The sequence below is a fragment of the Ranitomeya variabilis genome, chromosome 2 (genome assembly GCF_051348905.1).
Source record: "Ranitomeya variabilis isolate aRanVar5 chromosome 2, aRanVar5.hap1, whole genome shotgun sequence".
Taxonomy (NCBI): domain Eukaryota; kingdom Metazoa; phylum Chordata; class Amphibia; order Anura; family Dendrobatidae; genus Ranitomeya; species Ranitomeya variabilis.
Window position 1 is genome coordinate 118,219,566 of NC_135233.1, and position 21,242 is coordinate 118,240,807.

Genomic DNA, 21,242 nt, shown 5'->3' on the forward strand with positions numbered 1-21,242 from the left:
GAGCACACAAAAACCCCTTGAAGTTGTCCTTGGTGAGATTTGAACCGAGGACCCTAATACTGTAAAGCAACAATGCTAACCACTGTGCTGCCCACTGCTGAATGTAACGCCGGTGGGTTTAACCCTTGTTTCCTCAGCGTTACTCTTCACGTCTCTGCTTTAACCTTTTGCTCCTCTCCCCCTAACTTGCAGGGACACTGTAGTCTGTTACCTGTATGGATGCGGCTCAGTTCCCTGTGCTGCTGCGTAGCTGTACATATGCTGTGATGCCATTGCTCTGCTGCATGACCATCCGCATGTGCGGTCCCTGGCTGCCGCTGTGGAAGCTATTCGCGGGTTGCTAGGTCCTCTGCAGCTGGTGCATGACTTTCCACCTGTGTTCAGACTAGCAGTCGCTGCCAGGTGCCCTAAGCCACCGTTCCTGTGCTCTCTGTGCTGTAATGGTTTCTGTTTGTGCTTAGAGTGCGCACGGCCATCCAGCCCTGCTTTTAGTAGGGTTTGTGTGTGCACCTGTGTTGCTTTCCTCAGCCTATCGCTGAGGGGCAGCTCCTATATAAACTCTCTTTCCTGTTGGGCGTTGCCAGAGCATTGCATAGTGTTTCTGAGTCTTGCCTTGTGTGTGAGGTATCCAGATTGTTTACCTTCAATATCAATTATTATAGGCAATATTAGTTCTATGTCTGCTATATACATATATACATGTTTTACTTAACCCCTTAATCCCATTTGACGTACTATCCCATCAAGGTGACCTGGGACTTAATTCCCAGGGACGGGATAGTACGTCATAGCGATCAGCCGCGCTCACGGGGGGAGCGCTGCCGATCGCGGCTATGACTATCGCAGCTGATATCTGGCACTATGTGCCAGGAGCGGTCACGGACCGCCCCGGCACATTAACCCCTGGCACACTGCGATAAAACATGATCGCAGTGTTCCGACAGTATAGGGAAGCATCGCCGCAGGGAGGGGGCTCCCTGCGGGCTTCCCTAAGACCCTCGGAGCAACGTGATGTGATCGCGTTGCTCCGAGGGTCTCCTACCTTCTTCTCCCTGCAGGCCCCGGATCCAAAATGGCCGCGGAGCTGCATCCGGGTCCTGCAGGGAGGTGGCTTGCAAGAGCCTGCTCGGAGCAGGCGCAAGCAAGCCTCCAGCAGTGCACGTCCGATCGCTGATCTGACACAGTGCCCAGCAAAGTGTCAAATCAGCGATCTGACCTTATAACATGATGCCTCCCCTGGGGCAATGTTATAAGGTAAATAAAAAAATATTTAGTTGTGTAAAAAAAAAAAAAATCCTAAATAAAGAAAAAACAATATATATATTGTTCCCATAAATACATTTCTTTATCTAAAAAAACAAAACAAAAAAAAACAGTAAAAGTACACATATTTAGTATCGCCGCCTCCGTAACGTCCCGACTTATAAAACTGTCCCATTAGTTAACCCCTTCAGTGAACACCGTATTAAAAAAAAAAAAAAAAAAAAAAAAAAAAAAAAAAAAAACGAGGCAAAAAACACTTTATTATCATAAAGCCGAACAAAAAGTGGAATAGCACGCGATCAAAAAGACGGATATAAATAACCATGGTACCGCTGAAAACGTCATCTTGTCCCGCAAAAAACGAGCGCCATACAGCGTCATCAGCGAAAAAATAAAAAAGTTATAGTCCTCAGAATAAAGCGATGCAAAAATATATATTTTTTTCTATAAAATAGTTTTTATCGTATAAAAGCGCCAAAACATAAAAAAAATTAAATAAATGAGGTATCGCTGTAATCGTACTGACCCAAAGAATAAAACTGCTTTATCCATTTTACCAAACGCCCCCCCCCAAAAGAAATTCATGAATAGCTGTCTTTTGGTCATACTGCCTCACAAAAATCGGAATAAAAAGCAATCAAAATACGTCACGTGCCCGAAAATGTTACCAATAAAAAGGTCAACTCGTCCCGCAAAAAACAAGACCTCACATGACTCTGAGGACCAAAATATGGAAAAATTATAGTTCTCAAAATGTGGTAACGCAAAAAAATATTTTTTGCAATAAAAAGTGTCTTTTAGTGTGTGACGGCTGCCAGTCATAAAAATCCGCTAAAAAACCCGCTATAAAAGTAAATCAAACCCCCCTTCATCACCGCCTTAGTTAGGGAAAATAAAAAAAATAAAAAATAAAAATGTATTTGTTTCCATTTTCCCATTAGGGTTAGGATTACATTTAGGGTTGGAATTAGGTTTAGGGGTATGTCAGGGTTAGGGGTGTGGTTAGGGTTATGGTTGGGATTAGGGTTAGGGGTGTGTTGGAGTTGGGGTTAGGGGTGTGTTTGGATTAGGGTTTCAGTTAGAATTGGGGGTTTCCACTGTTTAGGCACATCAGGGCTCTCCAAACGCGACATGGTGTCCGATCTCAATTCTGCGTTCAAAAAGTAAAACAGTGCTCCTTCCCTTCCGATTTCTCCCGTGTGCCCAAACAGGGGTTTACCCCAACATATCATATCAGGACAAATTGGACAACAACTTTTGGGGACCAATTTCTCCTTTTACCCTTGGGAAAATACAAAACTGGGTGTTAAAGATCATTTTTGTGGAAAAAAAATGATTTTTTTATTTTCACGGCTCCGCGTTATTAACTGTAGTGAAACACTTGGGGGTTAAAAGTTCTCACAACACATCTAGATAAGTTCCTTGGGGGGTCTAGTTTCCAATATGGGGTCACTTGTGGGGGGTTTCTACTGTTTAGGTACATTAGGGACTCTGCAAACGCAATGTGATGCCTGCAGACCATTCCATCTAAGTCTCCTTGGCGCTCCTTCCCTTCCGAGCTCTGCCATGCGCCCAAACGGTGGTTACCCCCCACATATGGGGTATCAGCGTACTCAGAACAAATTGGACAACAACTTTTGGGGTCCAATTTCTCCTGTTACCCTTGGGAAAATACAAAACTTGGGGCTAAAATATAATTTTTGTGGAAAAAAAAAAATAATTTTTATTTTCACGGCTCTGCGTCATTAACTGTAGTGAAACACTTGGGGGTTCAAAGCTCTCACCACACATCTAGGTAAGTTCCTTAGGGGGTCTACTTTCCAAAATGGTGTCACTTGTGGGGGGTTTCAATGTTTAGGCACATCAGTGGCTCTCCAAGCGCAACATGGCGTTCCATCTCAATTCCTGTCAATTTTGCATTGAAAAGTCAAATAGTGCTCCCTCCCTTCCGAGCTCTGCCATGCGCCCAAACAGTGGTTTACCCCCACATACTCCTGACAAATTGTACAACAACTTTTGGGGTCCATTTTCTCCTGTTACCCTTGGTAAAATAAATCAAATTGGAGCTGAAGTAAATTTTGTTCATTTTTATTTAACCATTCCAAAATTTCCTGTGAAACACCTGAAGGGTTAATAAACTCCTTGAATGTGATTTTGAACACCTTGAGGGGTGCAGTTTTTAGAATGGTGTCACTCTTGGTTATTTTCTATCATATAGACCCCTCAAAATGACTTCAAATAAGATGTGGTCCCTAAAAAATATGGTGTTGTAAAAATGAGAAATTGCTGGTCAACTTTTAACCCTTATAACTCCCTAACAAAAAAAATTTTGGTTCCAAAATTGTGCTGATGTAAAGTAGACATGTGGGAAATGTTACTTATTAAGTATTTTGTGTGACATATCTCTGTGATTTAAGGGCATAAAAATTCAAAGTTGGAAAATTGCGAAATTTGCAAAATTTTCGCCTAATTTCCATTTTTTTTCACAAATAAACACAAGTCTTATCGAAGAAATTTTACCACTATCATGAAGTACAATATGTCACGAGAAAACACTGTCAGAATCATCAGGATCTGTTGAAGCGTTCCAGAGTTATAACCTCATAAAGGGACAGTGGTCAGAATTGTAAAAATTGGCCCGGTCATTAACGTGCAAACCACCCTTGGGGCTTAAGGGGTTAATTGATATGGTGTGCAGTAAACCTATTCGGTCTAGGACTATTTATGGTGCGTGGCCCTATTGGATATTGGATATTCCCAATCCCCATGCCGTTCACTGGCATTTGCTTATGTGCTGCTTGGTTGTACGGTTAACTCCCGCTATGTCTCTTACCTGTTTTTAATTACCGGTAATAAAGATTTTTTGCTATTTATTAGCTTGGACTACAAGGCTGTTTTTGTTTGCTCAGTTTGTTTCTCCTTGAATTCAGCAGCCAGTCCTGCAATTGTCCATATATGCATTGGGAATACTATTTACCTACATAATATGTCTGACCCACAGTGATTTATCTATTCCCCAATTTGCATAATATGTTACCCTTGCATGTCTCTCACTTTTATCCAGTACCTGACCCTGTCTGAACTGTGTCCTCTGTGTTATGTTCCTGAAGTCCTTTTGTGTCTGACACCCCATACCCAGTGACTGTGAACTTCCTGGGCTCATCTTTTAACCCCTTCATGACCTTGGGATTTTCCATTTTTCCGTGTTCGTTTTTCGCTCCCCTCCTTCCCAGAGCCATAACTTTTTTATTTTTCCGTTAATTTGGCCATGTGAGGGCTTATTTTTTGCGGGATGAGTTGTACTTTTGAACGACATCATTGGTTTTACCATGTCGTGTACTAGAAAACGGGGTAAAAATTCCAAGTGCGGTGAAATTGCAAAATAAGTGCAATCCCACACTTGTTTTTTGTTTGGCTTTTTTGCTAGGTTCACTAAATGCTAAAACTGACCTGCCATTATGATTCTCCAGGTCAGTACGAGTTCATAGACAGCTAACATGACTAGGTGATTTTTTAACTAAGTGGTGAAAAAAAATTCCAAACTTTGCTAAAAAAAATAAAATAAAAAATTTCGCCATTTTCCGATACCCGTACCGTCTCCATTTTTCATGATCTGGGGTCGGGTGAGGGCTTATTTTTTGCGTGCTGAGCTGGCGTTTTTAATGATAGCATTTTGGTGCAGATATGTTCTTTTGATCGCCCGTTATTGCATTTTAATGCAATGTCACGGCGACCAAAAAAACGTAATTCTGGCGTTTTCGAATTTTTTTCTCGCTACTCCGTTTAGCGATCAGGTTAATGCTTTTTTTTAATTAATAGATCGGGCGATTCTGAACGTGGCGATACCAAATATGTGTAGGTTTAATTATTTTTTTATTGATTTATTTTGAATGGGGCGAAAGGGGGGTGATTTAAACTTTTACATTTTTTTTATTTTTCACATTTTTTTTTACTACTTTTGCCATGCTTCAATAGCCTCCATAGGAGGCTAGAAGCTGGCACAACGCGATCGCCTCTGCTACATAGCAGAGCTCTGATGTTCGCTGCTATGTAGCAGAAATGCAGGAGTGCTGTGAGCGCCGACCACAGGGTGGCGCTCACAGCTGCTGGGGATCAGTAACCATAGAGGTCTCAAGGACCTCTATGGTTACTATTCTGAAGCATCGCCGACCTCCGATCATGTGACGGGGGTCGGCGATGCGATCATTTCCGGCCGCCCGGCCGGAAGCGCCGGTTGAATGCCACTGTCTGCGTTTGACAGCGGCATTTAACTAGTTAATAGCGGCGGGTGAATCGCGATTTCACCCGCCATTATTGCGGGCACATGTCAGCTGTTCAAAACAGCTGACATGACCCGGCTTTGATGCGGGCTCACCGCGGAGCCCTGCATCAAAGCAGGGGATCTGACCTCGGACGTACTATCCTGTCCGAGGTCAGAAAGAGGTTAAAGATGGAGTCTGGTGTTCTTGCTGAGCTTTTACTATGCCGTGCTCAGTCTGCCATGCGGTTCTAACTCCCCCCAGCCTAGGTCCAGTCCGGCGGTGCTTGCACCATCCCCCGCTTGAGTTCCTTCCTAGGTCCGATGCCTAGAGCCTGACGGCCGTAGGTAGGAATCTGATGACCATCGCTGCCTGGTCCTGTGCCATCCGTGTCCCAGCCGATGACCTGGGCTGCCTCGCCAGTGTCCCAGATGTCTCTCCCATGCCCTGGGCTGCCACGCCTGTGTCCCAGATGTCTTTCCGGTGTTCCTGATGTCCTGCCCATGTCCTGATGCCCTGCCTGACTCCTGATGTCTGATGTCTAGCCTGAGTCCTGATGTCCTGTTGCCCTGTCTGTGTCCTAATGTCTAGCCTGTGTCCTGATGTCCTGCCCGTGTCCGCTGTCCAGCCTGTGTCCGATGACCTGATGTCCAATCTGGGTCCGACGTCCTGATGTCCAGCCTGTGTCCAGATGTCCAGCCTGTGTCCGATATCCTGATGTCCAGCCTGTGTCCTATGTCCTGATGTCTAGCCAGTATCCCGATGTCTTGCCTGTGACCCGATGTTCCACCGGTTCCCCGGGGTCCACCCTGTGATGACGTCTGTCCAAGGTCAGTGTCTGATGTTCTCCTGCTGTGCCTGTGCTATGCCTAATGTCAGAGATAGGCCGTCCTATTATGCCCGTGCCAGATTACCCTGGACTGCATCAACCCGTGATGACACCTGCCATCGTCTGAAGTCTGTCCGAGGTCGGTGTCTGATGTTCTCCTGCTGAGCCTGCGCTGCACCTGAGAGAGAGGCCGTCCTAGTATGCCCATGCCAGACAACTCTGGACTGCATCAACCCGTGATGTCCTCCTGCCTTCACCTGTTATCCTGAGACGTGTACCCTTCCTTGATGTGTGGAATCGGGATCCTGGCATCATTATGTTTTGTTTATGTTCTGTGTTTTCATTTAAGTAAACTTTGTTTCCTCATACCTAAAGTTGTGCGGTGTAATCTAGCTCTGCATACTGCCATCTGCTCAATTGCCACAGACCCTGCTCGCTGTCCTTCCTAGTCTGGGTAGGTCCAGGTTACTTTATGTGGTCCAGCGGGTCCACATTCTGTTCCCACTTGGGACGCTCGCCCACGTCGTCATGGCCTGGCGACGTGGAGGTGTCGGCTGGCTGCGCCTGCAGTCACAGCCGTAACACTGAAGAGTCAGAGGGTGGGCGAATGAAATGATTTGCAGTCGCACAGGCTTTCCGATAATGCCCTGCAATTATCACATCATATGGTCTAGTGCAGCTAATCAGAGGCTACCACAGGCAGTATAAAAAATAGGAGCTGGCCAAGCACCATCTTATGGTTGTACTGATAGGAAGTCAGAATGCACAGCTTATTCCACATAGGTACACAAAAAAGGTCTAATGTGATTGCGGTTTATTAGTGCAATACTTAAGCAGATTCAGAACGGGAATTATTGTGTCAGGCTGTTAATTCTAATTCAAAGAGTCAGTGTAACTGCGATCTGATTGATACTGCAGTAATATCACCTTAACATCCTTTTTTCTTTTTTACACACTACTAAATACGCAGGTTAATACTCATTTGTTGTAAATTTGCTACTAAATAAAACTCCTGAAACCAAGTCTTGTGTGTCACAGACAACGCGCTTCTTGCATTGTAAGCTGGACTCAAAACAGGTTCAATACACTCTTTGGTGACCTCACAGTGCTATACACATTTTCTGGGCAATTAGAGTTTTTTTTCTATTGGGATTGCATCTTTTAAAGAAAATTCGCCGAAGATCCACACATCTGCGATCATTACAATTATATTTTTGTCTTCCGTAATAGGAACCTGTCAGCAGGATTTCAACTCTTTCAAAGACAAGTCAAGCAATATTTTTACAAGCCCAGTCGATTCCTCCACTACTGAAAAATTATCATTTGAATTTATATGCAAATGAGGCTGACGGGCTATTGTAGCTCTCAAGCCTCTGTCACTCCAGCTCTATTTCTCATCCAGCGTCGCCTCCTCCTGCTTTACCGACGACTTCTTTGCCTGAAGTCACACAGAATAGAGGTAGTCAGTCAAGCAGGAAGAGGCAGCGCTTACTGGGAAATAGAGCCAGAGTGACAGTGACTTCAGATCTAGGTTATCCATTTGCATATCAATTCTAGCACAGATTTATTAGTAACGGAAGAGCGGACTGGCCATGTAAAGGTATTGCTGGAATTGTTTTTGAAAGACATGCACAGCTAAATTGTATGAGGGGTGAAATTTTGCTGACAGATTCCCTTTAAAATCATCTTGTTTGATGCCACATTTTTCCACTGACCTAGCCACAGTGTAAGCCTGATTTTAGCAAGACAGGCTCTAGGGCTTCCTGATGTACATTTAATTTATTGTTATACTTTTATTCATTTTTTAAAGGAAATTGGATTTAAAAAAAAAAACGAAAAAAAAAAAAAAAACCAACATACCTTTCAGATTTCAGTTTAAAGTGATTTTTTTGTATGGGTTATTAAAATTGGAGCCGCATTACCGTATATATCTTATATATATAAAAAATATATAATTTGAATCATTTTAAATGGAGTAATATACCGTATATACTCAAGTATAAGCCGAGATTTTCAGCCCATTTTTTTGGGCTGAAAGTCCCCCTCTTGGCTTATACTCGAGTCATACCCAGGGGTCGGCAGGGGAGGGGGAGCGGGGGCTGTCTAATTATACCCACCTACTCCTGGCGCGATCCCTGCACGTCCCTGCTTCTTCCAGCGCTGCAGCTTCTTCCTGTGCTGAGTGGTCACATGGTACCGCTCATTACAGTAATGAATAACCGGCTCCACCCCTATGGGAGGTGGAGCCACATATTCATTACTGTAATGAACGGTAACGGTGACCGCTCAGTACAGCAAGAAGATGCAGTGTCGGGAGAAGCAGGGACCGCGCCGGGAGCAGGTGAGTATACGGGGAGGGGGAGCGCTGCGCGGCGCTATATTCACCTCTCCTCGTTCCGGTGCGACTGCGTCTTCAGCGTCCTCTGGCTGTGACGCTCAGGTCAGAGGGCGCGGTGACGTGGTCAGTGCGCGCCCTCTGCTTGAACGTCAGTGCTGAAGACAGAGCCGCACCGGAACGAGGACCGGTGAATATTGAAAGTGCCGGGGGTCCTGAGCGAGGAGAGGTGAGTATGTGATTTTTTTTTTTTTCTTTTATCGCTGCCACAGCATATGGGGCAAGTGGCTGTATGGAGCATGTTATGGGGCCATAACGTGTGTGCAGCACTATAAGGGGCAAGTGACTGTATGGAGCATCTTATGGGGCCATAACGTTTGTGCAGCATTATATGCGGCTGGGGTCTGTATAGAGCATCTTATGGGGCCACATAACGTTTGTGCAGCACTATAAGGGGCAACTGACTGTATGGAGCATCTTATGGGGCCATAACGTTTGTGCAGCACTATATAGGTTAAATATCTCTATGGAGCATCTTATGGGGCCCTTATTACCCTTTATGCAGGATTATATGGGGCATATTTTAATATGGAGCATTTAATGGAGCCCATAAAACTTTATGGAGCATTATATGGGGCTCCTGATTAAATATGGATATTCAAAAACACAACCTACTGATGTCTCAATTAATTTTACTTTTATTGGTATCTATTTTTACTTTTGAAATTTACCGGTAGCTGCTGCATTTCCCACCCTAGGCTTATACTCGAGTCATTAAGTTTTCCCAGTTTTTTGTGGCAAAATTAGGGGGTCGGCTTATACTCGGGTCGGCTTATACTCGAGTACATACGGTAATTACACCCATGGCAAACTTGAGGACCTTTGATAAACCGCCGGCTGCTACCGTAACTCCTTAGCAACTTGACGTCATGTTTAGAGACGGTAAAGGGTAGACAATTAGGGTGCTTTCACATTGAGTTTGGTTACACGTTCGCGAGTCCCATTGGGGCTTGCATCTGAGCACCCTTGCAAAACAGGATTTGGGCGTATGAGCCGGCAAGGCCATAGACTATAATGATGAAAACAGAGTGAACGTGTGCTCCAATGTGCATCATTTTCAGGTGTATTTTTACCAGGGGGGTTGACCGTAAGCCCTGACGGGAATCACGAACGTGCAACTAAACACAATGTGAGAGCCCCCTTAGATGTACGTCTTGATGTGGACGTAGGGGTGAATACTGACCCAGTCCGAAAATGACTTGGCTGCCTTTAGCAAGCAAAGCTTACAAAACACAACCAGAAGTTGGTTTCTATAGATAACACAGCTACTCTGTTTTTTGGAGATCGTTTTATCCTATATTCATACATATGGCAATTCCTTTCATGCGCAAAGTGTAAAACCTATACGGACTCATTAACAGATCGCATCTACTTTTAGACTACATATATAGGGCAGGCTACAAACTGTTAATATTTAATGCAGAAATACCAACTTTGGTTCTCTGACAAAGCGAGTAATGCTAAAAATTTTCCAGCACTTTTATTTTAAAGAGCTGCCATGGTCTGTTTAACACAAACAGCATTATATTGAGATCTTACGTAGCAGACGATTGCAAATAACTCCACTTTAGTCCCAAGTTCTTTGTGCCCTTTGCAAAGTCACGAGCGGCTGTCTCGCCTGGGTATTACCTATGTAGCTCAGCTGATAAGTCATCCATTAACATACAGAATGCTCGCTCTCAGACTCCTCATACTGCACCATTCTACCACCATAAACTTGATATATGAAATGAACTGATTTGGATGGCACCGATACAGTTCATTTGCTGTTACATTCGTAGCAGAATTGCAAATAAATAACTTACCTCAATCACTCTGCAGTCAAAATCTTCATATGTTTCTGATGAGAAAACAAGAAAAAAATATATAGTTCGCTTGTTTACAAAGTGATGAAAGAAGAGTAAATTAAGGACAATTTACAAGAAAGTAAATAGTTGTTGAATATGGAAAATGCCCCCGCCTGCAGATGTACACAACCTGATCTAGGCCCTCCACTCACAGCTGGGGCCATGTATGAATACTGTCCTTTGTACAACATATTGGCACTGCGTTTTAATATTTAATTCTCTGCTGTACCCATCTCCTTATCTGCCCATCCACCTCTCTCTACTTCTCAATTTATTCACATGCCCACCTAGTTGTCCCCATGTTCATTCTCTAATCTCTCTACCGGCTTTTCTTTCCATCTAGTTATCCTTCCATCTAACACACTGTTCATCAATCCATCCTTCTACCTACTCAGTCATTTAGGCCTCATTCATATGTTAGTGGTTTTGCATCAGTATTTGTAAGTCAAAATCAGGAGTGTCTCCAAAACACAGCCCAGGTGTCAATCTTTCAATTACAGTTTTTCTATGCAAGCTCCACTTCTTGCTTCCTGCACTGATTATTATTATAGCGCCATTTATTCCATGGCGCTTTACACTGATGCACAAATACTGACGTGTGAATGAAGCCTTATACTGTTCTTACCATCCATCACTACCTTATATATGTATACAATCATCCATGCATCCATACAATTTACCAACCTCTCTACCTACCTATTCATTCATACGTCCATCAATCCCTCTACCTATCCACCAATTCATTTATCCATCTTCCCATCCATTCATATATGTATTCATCCCTCTAGCTATCCATCAATTCATTTATCCATCTTCCCATCTATTCATACGTCCATCAATCCCTCTATCTATCCATCAATTCATTTATCCATCTTCCCGTCCATTCATATATGTATTCATCCCTCTAGCTATCCATCAATTCATTTATCCATCTTCCCATCCATCTTCCCATCCATTCATCTCTCTACCTATCTAGCAATTCATTTATCTACCTTCCCATCCATACATCCATCAATCCCTCTACCTATCCACCAATTCATTTATCCATCTTCCCATCCATCAATCCCTCTATCTATCCATCAATTCATTTATCCATCTTCCCATCCATTCATCCATCAATCCCTCTACCTATCCATCAATTCATTTATCCATCTTCCCGTCAATTCATATATGTATTCATCCCTCTAGCTAGCTATCCATCAATTCATTTATCTACCTTGCCATCCATTCATCCATCCATCAATTCCTCTACCCTATCATTTCATTTATCCATCTTCCCGTCCATTCATATGTATTCATCTCTCTACCTATCCAGCAATTCACGTATCTACCTTCCCATCCATTAATTCCTATCCATTTATACATCCATCTTTCCCTCTAACTGTGCATCCATAGATCAATCCATCCCTTTACCTACACATCCATTTATTCAGCCATCCATCTTTCCGCTCTTCCAGCCCACCCATTTATCCATCTGCCTCCCACCTAGTTATACATCCATCTATCTTTCTACTTATCCACCCACTGATAATTATCCATCTCTCTACTTCACACATCCCTTTGTCCATCAACTCATTGATGCCTGCACCTACCCACCCATTTATAAACTCATCCATCAATCCATGGATCCTGCTACCAAAACAACCACTTATATAATGTATGTATTCCTCTACCCAAGCATCTCTCCATAAATCTCTCTACATCACACTCATTTATACATCCATCAAACCATCGCTCTCTCCACCTACTCACTCAGTTATACAGCCATCCAAGCATCCATCCCTCTACCCACCCATTTATCCACCTCGCTATCTTGCCACCTTCATACCTCTATGGAAGCCATGTTACACTTAACCATTTATCCTATAAGGCTCCTATAGAAAGCTGCCATCTGTAAAATGTGAGATTCTATTGATAGAATTTTATTGCACCCCCCAGCCTTCTTCACTGAAAAAAAAAAAGATGTTATTACCTTTTGCCCTAAAGTGAAGCAAAGACATGGGAACAACTGAAATATCACAGAACTGCAGTAAATGTTTTCTTGTTTTGACCTTTTACGGAAAGGACAGTATAACCTAACATAAAGGCAGAAAGATCCAAGGGAGAAAAACTTGACAGATTGTTTTCTTATTATTGTGGACAGGTGAATAGGAGCCACATTACAGAGTGATCTGGATGACTGGATGAAGGTCTTTGTCTCCCTGATGATTATTCCTAAATCACAGGAATCTATCTACCTGCCTTGCCATTAGTAATTAAAGGCATTAACAAAACTAACAAACAAAAAACAAATAAACCCCAAAACAATGAATTGGTGATAAATACACGATTGCTGTGCTCGCCATTGTTCACTGTGATGGGGGTCACAAGGTACCCCCCAACTTCTCCCCTTCCATGCACAACTGCACGTGCACCTTGCTGCTCCATTCATTGACTATGGGGCTGATAAACACAGCACATGGCTGTTTCTAACGAGTCTCCATCAGCGTCATAGAAATTGAATGGAGCCTTACAGGCTGTTCCACTCAAACTCCTCCTCGTGACAGTCAAGCAATTAAGAAATAAGGGGGGTCTTGGAGTCCCTGTTCTTGATTAGCGGGGGTCCCAGAAATCATAAATGTATCAACTATGATGTAAGATAACTGAATTGATGAACATAGTTTATGATGGTAATCAAGTGGATAAGGGAAATAAAACACAGCACAATGACCAAAAACGGTGTAGCAATGCCAGTTAGGCTAGGGTTAAATCCTAGCTCTGCAGGCTTTGATTAGTGCACCTGGCTAGCCCTGCATATAAACAAGCTAGGTGTTCATCTGAGTCAGTCAGCTCAAGGAAGCTGACCATGCTGGATGTGTCTTGAAGATGAAAAGTGAGGCAAGCCAGAGTCCTTCGGAGAAGAGTCTGTTTAGGCAGTGGGCAGAGAACTGCGAGTATCAGTGATTGCTGTGGACAATAGCCGTTTTGTTTGACCGAGCTGGACTTAGCTCAGCCGTGTATGAGTACTCCGGGTCTGTTCTGTTTAGTTAGCTCCTGGACAAAGCTAGGGATATATGTTCATGAATTTGTTTTGGTGCTGTACAACCTGTGGAAAGCAATAAAAACTGCACGTGTTTGGACCAAAACTGCATTGCCTGTGTGAATGCTACCTAAGGCCTAAAGACTACCAGAGAGCATGAAACCCTACAATTGGTGGATGAAGTGCAGGTGTGAAGTCCTAGAAAGCACATGCGATTGCATTGAAAATATTGTATAACCTGAGGAAAGGCAGCTACAGTAATTAAGTTCTTTCCTACAGTGATCACTGGAACCTTGAGTGGTTTAGAAATTCTTCTGTAACCAATGCCATCAGTATGTTTTGCAACAATAAGGTTGCAAAGGTCTTGAGACCGCTCACTAGTTTTACCCATCATTAAATGTTTTTTGTGTGGCGCCTTGCTAATGAGACACCTTTGTATAGGCCATCAGTTGAACCAGCTGATGTTAATTTTCACTAAGTGGCAGGATTGCTTTCTAGTTACAGATGGATTTCAACTGGTGTCATGACTTTCCATGGCTTTTAGCACCTCTCTTTTTTTGGTGTGTTCAATATTTTTCCCTGTCTCATTTCTCATTATTACACACAACATAATGTATGGACATCAATGGTTTGATTTATTTGCTCGTGTAGATTGGATGGGCTGTTATCTGGTGAGATTTCCATGTCAATAGCACCTTTATAAATATATTTGCTTAGAAAATTGTTGATGTGTTCAATAATTATTTCACTCAATTTATGTGTATGTTTTACATTTCGTTATTGTTAACTGGGGAAAAGTGGACAATTCCAGCTTTTTTCTTTTATTCTTTATTTTTTTTTTACATTTAAACTTTTTTTTTTTTTACTTTGTTATTGCACGTAGAGTACTTGAACCTGTGATTGTCTGATTGCTTATGCTATATTTAACGATAATGCAGTATTGTTATATACAAGAAAAACAAAAGATCACTGTCTATTACACCCAGCTACAGACAGACTGGACATGATATAACCGGCATCCGGGCGGTCAGCTGGCCCTCGGCTATCATAGCAACCAACCGGCTCCCTGCGATTGCGTAACTGGAAAGCCAACGGCCGGCCAAGCTAATGTCTGGGACGGATAGTGGAGCTTAAATTGTGGAAGCCTGCAATTGACAGCGCCGTTCAAGAGGTTAACAGAAGGGATCGTTATCAGGCCAATCGCTGCTCTTAGAGGTAGATAGCAGCTATATATTATAGCCGCCATCTGCCTTGTGTGGAGCAGGCTTCTCGGTCCTTGACACACTCCATGACTGTTATATCTGTCATAGAACATTAAAGGGTTAACCTAATTGGATGGATATAGATAGAATATATATATATATATATATATATATATATATATATATATATATATATATATATATATATATATATATACACATACACACACACACACACATCATGATACAATTCACTTAGCAACCGCCTCCCTCCCCAAAATGGCATTTTATACACATAGATGATAGCCCGTCCTGGACATTTTCCAGGTACATTTTTCATGTCTTTCTTACCTCCATTAGGACCGGGGTCGGGGTTCCCTATACTGATTCCTCCCCAGCTTTGGCCAGTCCATCCCCTTTCTCTTTTAACTCTGGTCTTCCGTTTTTTTTCAAAGTTGTCCCGATCCTGAATTATCCTTGCTTGCATTTCTTCTAGCTGTTGTTGATCCCTCTTTGCTATGGCCTGTGTTTTACCACTTGCTATTATAGGGATATTTAAGCCTGGCCAAAGATGTCCAGATTTCCCTTGAGACAAAAAAAATTTAAAAACGGTTTGGAACAAACTAATATAAACCTTTGGTAAAGAGAAAAAAAGAAAAAAATAGAAATAGGCGAGATGTACCATCTCCAATGTTTTGTCCAACGTTAAGATTTCTTTTAATCCTCTTCTTGGTTCTTTTTCCTCTCCCCTTTCGAGCGCCTCCGCCAGTTTCTGCCAATACACCTTTCCATAGTTCATTTGCGGTCACTGCAGGAATAAGAGGAGCTTAGCGTTAAGAAAAATGGCTGTACCATGGATAGAAGACACAGTTGGTGCAATCACTTTGCAGGTTTCAGTCCATCGGCCATGATAGCAATCTGTGGCGGGCATACTGGACCCTGAGACCTGAATCCTGCCTAACGGCATTCGCAGCTCTTCTTTCGATTACTCAGATGTAGAAAATATTCTGCAAAGCAAAAATGCTTTATAAAAAAAATGAAAATTAGTTTATTTTCATCAATTAAACCAAATGCAAAGTGTAGGAACAAAATAGAAATCTAAAGGTACCTTCACACGAAGCGACGCTGCAGCGATAGCGACAACGATGTCGATCGCTGCAGCGTCGCTGTTTGGTCGCTGGAGAGCTGTCACACAGACCGCTCTCCAGCGATCAACTATGCCGAGGTCCCCTGGTAACCAGGGTAAACATCGGGTAACTAAGCGCAGGGCCGCGCTTAGTAACCCGATGTTTACCCTGGTTACCAGCGTAAAATCTAAAAAAAACAAACAGCACATACTTACATTCACGTCCCCCTGCGTCCACTTCCTGACTGACTGAGCGCCGTACAGTGAGAGCAGAGCGGTGACGTCACCGCTGTGCTGCTTTCACTTTCACTTTGCGGCGCTGAGTCAGAGGAGGAAGCAGACTGCAGGGGACGCAATGTGAGTATGTGCTGTTTGTTTTTTTTACATTTTACGCTAGTAACCAGGGTAAACATCGGGTAACTAAGCGCGGCCCTGCGCTTAGTAACCCGATGTTTACCCTGGTTACCAGTGTAAAATATCGCTGGTATCGTTGCTTTTGCTTTCAAACACAACGATACACAGCGATCGGACGACCAAATAAAGTTCTGGACTTTATTCAGCGACCAGCGACATCACAGCAGGATCCTGATCGCTGCTGCGTGTCAAACGAAACGATATCGCTAGCGAGGACGCTGCAACGTCACGGATTGCTAGCGATATCGTTATAATGTCGTTTCGTGTGAAGGTACCTTAAGTTTTGTGTGACCAGTTTTTGTAGGAACTCGCCCTGGAGATGGTTTTTGAAGATGTTTGGAACAAAGTACAGATCTTGTATGGAGATAGAAGGGTTTGCACAAGCCTGTCTCTTCATGTAATCCCAGGCAGACTGGATGTTGAGATCAGAGATCTCTGGAGGCCATATCATCACTTCTAGGACTCCTCCTTCTTTACACTGAAGAGCGTTCTTCAAGAAGCAGTCTCAATCTTTTTATCGGCTAAACCTGTGGAAATCTTAGTGTAATCCAATATGTGTGTTAATTTACTTACCTATCGACGTCTTCTCCAGTTTCCAGCACCGCTCCTGTCCTCTTCTCATTCATGTGACTTCTATTCTGACTTGATGGATCTCACTTGGGTTTATGGATGGAACAGAAGTCACTTAAAATGTGCGTCAATGGAGACTTATCCTTTTAAAAGACACTTGTGACTTGAAAATAAATCCCGGTGTGAATGGACTAGTCAGAATGGGCTTAGCTTACAGAAAACTACCCTCAAAAAATTTACTTTTATTAATTTGCTTATGATTTAGGTAACTAAATGCTACAATATATCTTTCGATAAATATTGCCACAGAAAAATAAAAAAATCTAATTGTGCCATAATAAATATATACAGACCGACACAAATGGCGCCCCCCCACCCCCGCTCACCGACAATCGACCTCTGGTCTCTGCAATCCGTCCACAGCTCTTCATGGACATCATTTTTGTGATGCCATACGTTCCTGAAGCCTCCTGAGGAACCATATGACTGAGGAGAAGCTCGTCAATGCTAAATACAGCAGGAGATGCAGGGGAGTGTAGTTTCAAACTAGATTTCTTGCCAATTACTTATGCCCTTTTATCCTGGTTGGTTCACTTGATGTGAGCCCTCTCTAATTTTATCATTTATGATCCCCTGCTGTCCTGTCTGTATCCTGTCTGTATACTTTTTTTCTCCTTCTCGGCCCCTGAGCTGTGATATGATCAGACCATGTCCCTGCACGGACAGACACGGCCATTACACAGTAGGGCACATTTATAAAATTCTCTCAGCACAGAAACATTTTTTTTTTAAACACATCCAATTGTGGAAGATATTATTCCAAGATCTACTGATTAAAATTAACTTTTGCTTGTGGGAAAACCCCTATGGTCTTGATTACACATCACTTCTGAATATCATCAATTAAGGCTAGCAAATAATAGGACTTATTAAAGGTCAACAATCAATGAGCAGGGAAGGGGGGCACCATTTGTGTGGATTATAGGGTGCAAACCTCCTCGGTTAGGAAGGGCTGCACTTTAGAGCTATCTAAAGAGAGAGATACAGTGTATATATTTATATATTTGGGCTTAATTTGATTTTTTTCTGCTGCAATATCCATGTTATAAATATTTATCTAAAGATACACCGTAGCATCAACTCACCTAAAGCATGGATAGATTAATACATTTTTTTAAAGTAAACTAATAAAAGATAAATTTTAGAGGGTATTATTCTGTAAGTCTTAAACTCCCCCAACACTTTTGTCTACAAGTCAGAAGTTGAACAAGTGAGAAGAGGACCGGTGCAGCGCTGAAAACTGGAGAAGACGACGATTGGTAAGTATATTAGCACACGCTACAGTAACATTAAACAATACACGGGTTTGGCTAATAGAGAGATTATTGGGACTGCTTCTTTAATGACATTAACTGTATGTTTGGGGTCATTGTCCTGCTGCAGACTGAACTCGGAGCCCATCAGGCGACTCCTTGATGGTACAGCATTATGGATAAGTATCTGTATTTCACCAATCATGTGGATCAGATCTCGCTTTTGTTCATTCACTTTGATCTTGCGAATTGATATAAACTATTGACACTTTTAATTTTGAAAGCATTTGCGTTTTGCAGAATTTTTCCAAATCTGCCTAGAACTTATGCCCAGCACTGCAGAAATATGCAAAGGACCAACTGTGAAGAAAAGATCAGACTGCGGCTTATGTAAGAGTCTATTATGGAAGATCACATCACAACATTTTCATCGGCGTTTGTGAAGAGAAGCCAATTTATTCAAGGTTAAAGAAAACAAAGGGCGATGTTTCTGCGATACATTAAAATTGGTTACAGAGTGTAGAAATCGAGAATGACAAGATGCAATAATAACAGATGCAGGGCCCCGTGCCAGAGCAAACACCTAAGGAATCCATTATATTCTGTATGTACGCCATTATAGGAGAACGAGGAAAGCACAAAGTACCGGAATTGTGTGACGATACGAGGAGCCTGGCAATACCTCATCTGCAGAGTACTGTACTTGCAAATAACATGAAAACATGACATATTTGTGCAGTTCTTACATTTGGATGTCTGACAATATAAATCATTCTGTGATTGAAGATGGCCATGAAGAATCTGAGCTATACCTTGATAAAATCCACTGAATAAATGGCGACTGGTTACAGACTGCGCATTCTTAGGCTACGTTCACATTTGCGTTGTGCGCCGCAGCGTCGGCGCCGCAACGCACACAAAAACGCAGCAAAACGCATGCACAACACTGCGTTTTTCGCCGCATGCGTCCTTTTTTTCATTGATTTTGGACGCAGCAAAAATGCAACTTGCTGCGTCCTCTGCGCCCGGACGCGGGCGCCGCAGGGACGCATGCGGCGCAAAACGCAAGTGCGACGCATGTCCATGCGCCCCCATGTTAAATATAGGGGCGCATGACGCATGCGGTGACGCTGCGGCGCCCGACGCTGCGGCGCCCGACGCTGCGGCGCCGACCGCAAATGTGAACGTAGCCTTACAGAATAAAAGCCTCACAATCACTCTTAGAAAAATGTGGATGTGTATCTAAGGACATGTGGTTAGAAATGATGGCTCCAATTCATCACAGCGAATACATAAATGGCTTTCAACAGTTGCAACATTTTTGTGCATCGTGTAGTTTCGCCCAGTTCCGACATAGTGGGCAGAAAAGGGGACGCAATGGACCCACTCATCTACACGGGGGAGCACGCCACTTCACACCTTGCTTGATTCTTTAAGTGGCGTGTGCTTCCCGGTCCACACCACCCACAAACGCAAATGCCTGTCTTGATGAATCTCTGCCTAAGTTTCCACTTTGCCTACATCTACTAGGCATGCAGGCCCGCACACTAACTGTATCAGTCTCAGAAGGAAAGACGCTGCAGCCGCATCCCCCTCCATTATCTTTAATTCACACAAAGTCTGGCAGCAGGCGAGCCCTCGGGGTGTCTATTGCATATACTTATTCATCATGTCTATTCTACAATGCGGCATTTCACCTCCATCTTCTCCCTGGATTGTGCACGGCATAGCATGCACTGAATAGTACAGCACATTGAATAGTAAAATTAACCATAAATATCACTGAAGACCCCATTGACTGTCTCAGATCTTTGAAATCTCAACCATGACCTGTTATTCAAAGACTGAAGGCAGGCAGAGGCGCAGTCATCACACACGGGGACGAGAAGACCCAGTGCACAGTCTGGCCCCTGTGCACCAAAATCTAATTAGCAGGAAATGGTGATTAAAGAGGAACAAAGTGGATTTCTTCACCAAAGGTATCAATGTAATCAGTATTAAAAGTGCCATGACTGCCATGTCTTAACCTTACATTACAAAATTGTTCCACCAACAGGGCTGTGGATCTGTAGCGGAGGAGTTTCACTATTGAGCAGGTACAGTACATAAAGTGCAGCACAGATTCATCTCCACTAAAAGCCGAGATCCTTAGATCAGGAACAGAACATGCCTTTATAGGACATTTCATAACTTTGATAAACTTTTAAGAAAAGTTTACTATATATTTTTGGAGTCAAAGTCGGTCCATTTTGACTCAGATTCCACAGCATTGGCCGCCAGGCTCTCTTTGAACACGTCTGCAGATTACCACTATATATGCAGGGAAAGATCACTTTTGGAGGTGACAGGTTCCCTTTTAAACGGTTTAAGAGTTAAATGGTAAGGACAAATCAAATATACTCCAATATATTAAAAAATGATATAGATATACTGCTCAAAAAAATTAAAGGGAACACTTAAACAACAAAATATAACTCCAAGTAAATTGAACTTCTGTGAAATCAAACTGTCCACTTAGGAAGCAACACTGTTTGACAATCAATTTCACATGCTGTTATGCAAATGGAATAGACAACAGATGGAAATTATTGACAATTATCAAGACACACTCAATAAAGGAGTGGTTCTGCAGGTGGGGACCACAGACCACATCTCTGTACCAATGCTTTCTGGCTGATGTTTTGGTCACTTTTGAATGCTGGTTGTGCTTTCACACTTGTGTTAGCATGAGACGGACTCTACAACCCACACAAGTGGCTCAGGTAGTGCAGCTCATCCAGGATGGCACATCAATGTGAGCTGTGGCAAGAAGGTTTGCTGTGTCTGTCAGCGCAGTGTCCAGAGGTGCTACCAGGAGACAGGCCAGTACACCAGGAGACGTGGAGGGGGCCGTAGGACGGCAACAACCCAGCAGCAGGACCGCTACCTCAGCCTTTGTGCAAGGAGGAACAGGAGCACTGCCAGAGCCCTGCAAAATTACCTCCAGCAGGCCACAAATGTGAATG

The 21,242-nt window shown here is 43.0% G+C and overlaps 1 protein-coding gene across 1 annotated transcript in view; it reads right to left on the reverse strand.

The window, feature by feature from the left end:
• MRPS5 (mitochondrial ribosomal protein S5) overlaps positions 1–21,242 on the reverse strand; it is a 105,899-nt gene that overhangs the window by 43,831 nt on the left and 40,826 nt on the right. The window contains exons 3-5 of the mRNA XM_077282892.1: positions 15,497–15,622; positions 15,166–15,399; positions 10,552–10,586 (exon numbers count right to left, since the gene is read on the reverse strand). Coding sequence (XP_077139007.1) covers positions 10,552–10,586; positions 15,166–15,399; positions 15,497–15,622 — 395 coding nt within the window. The remainder of the gene's footprint in view (positions 1–10,551; positions 10,587–15,165; positions 15,400–15,496; positions 15,623–21,242) is intronic.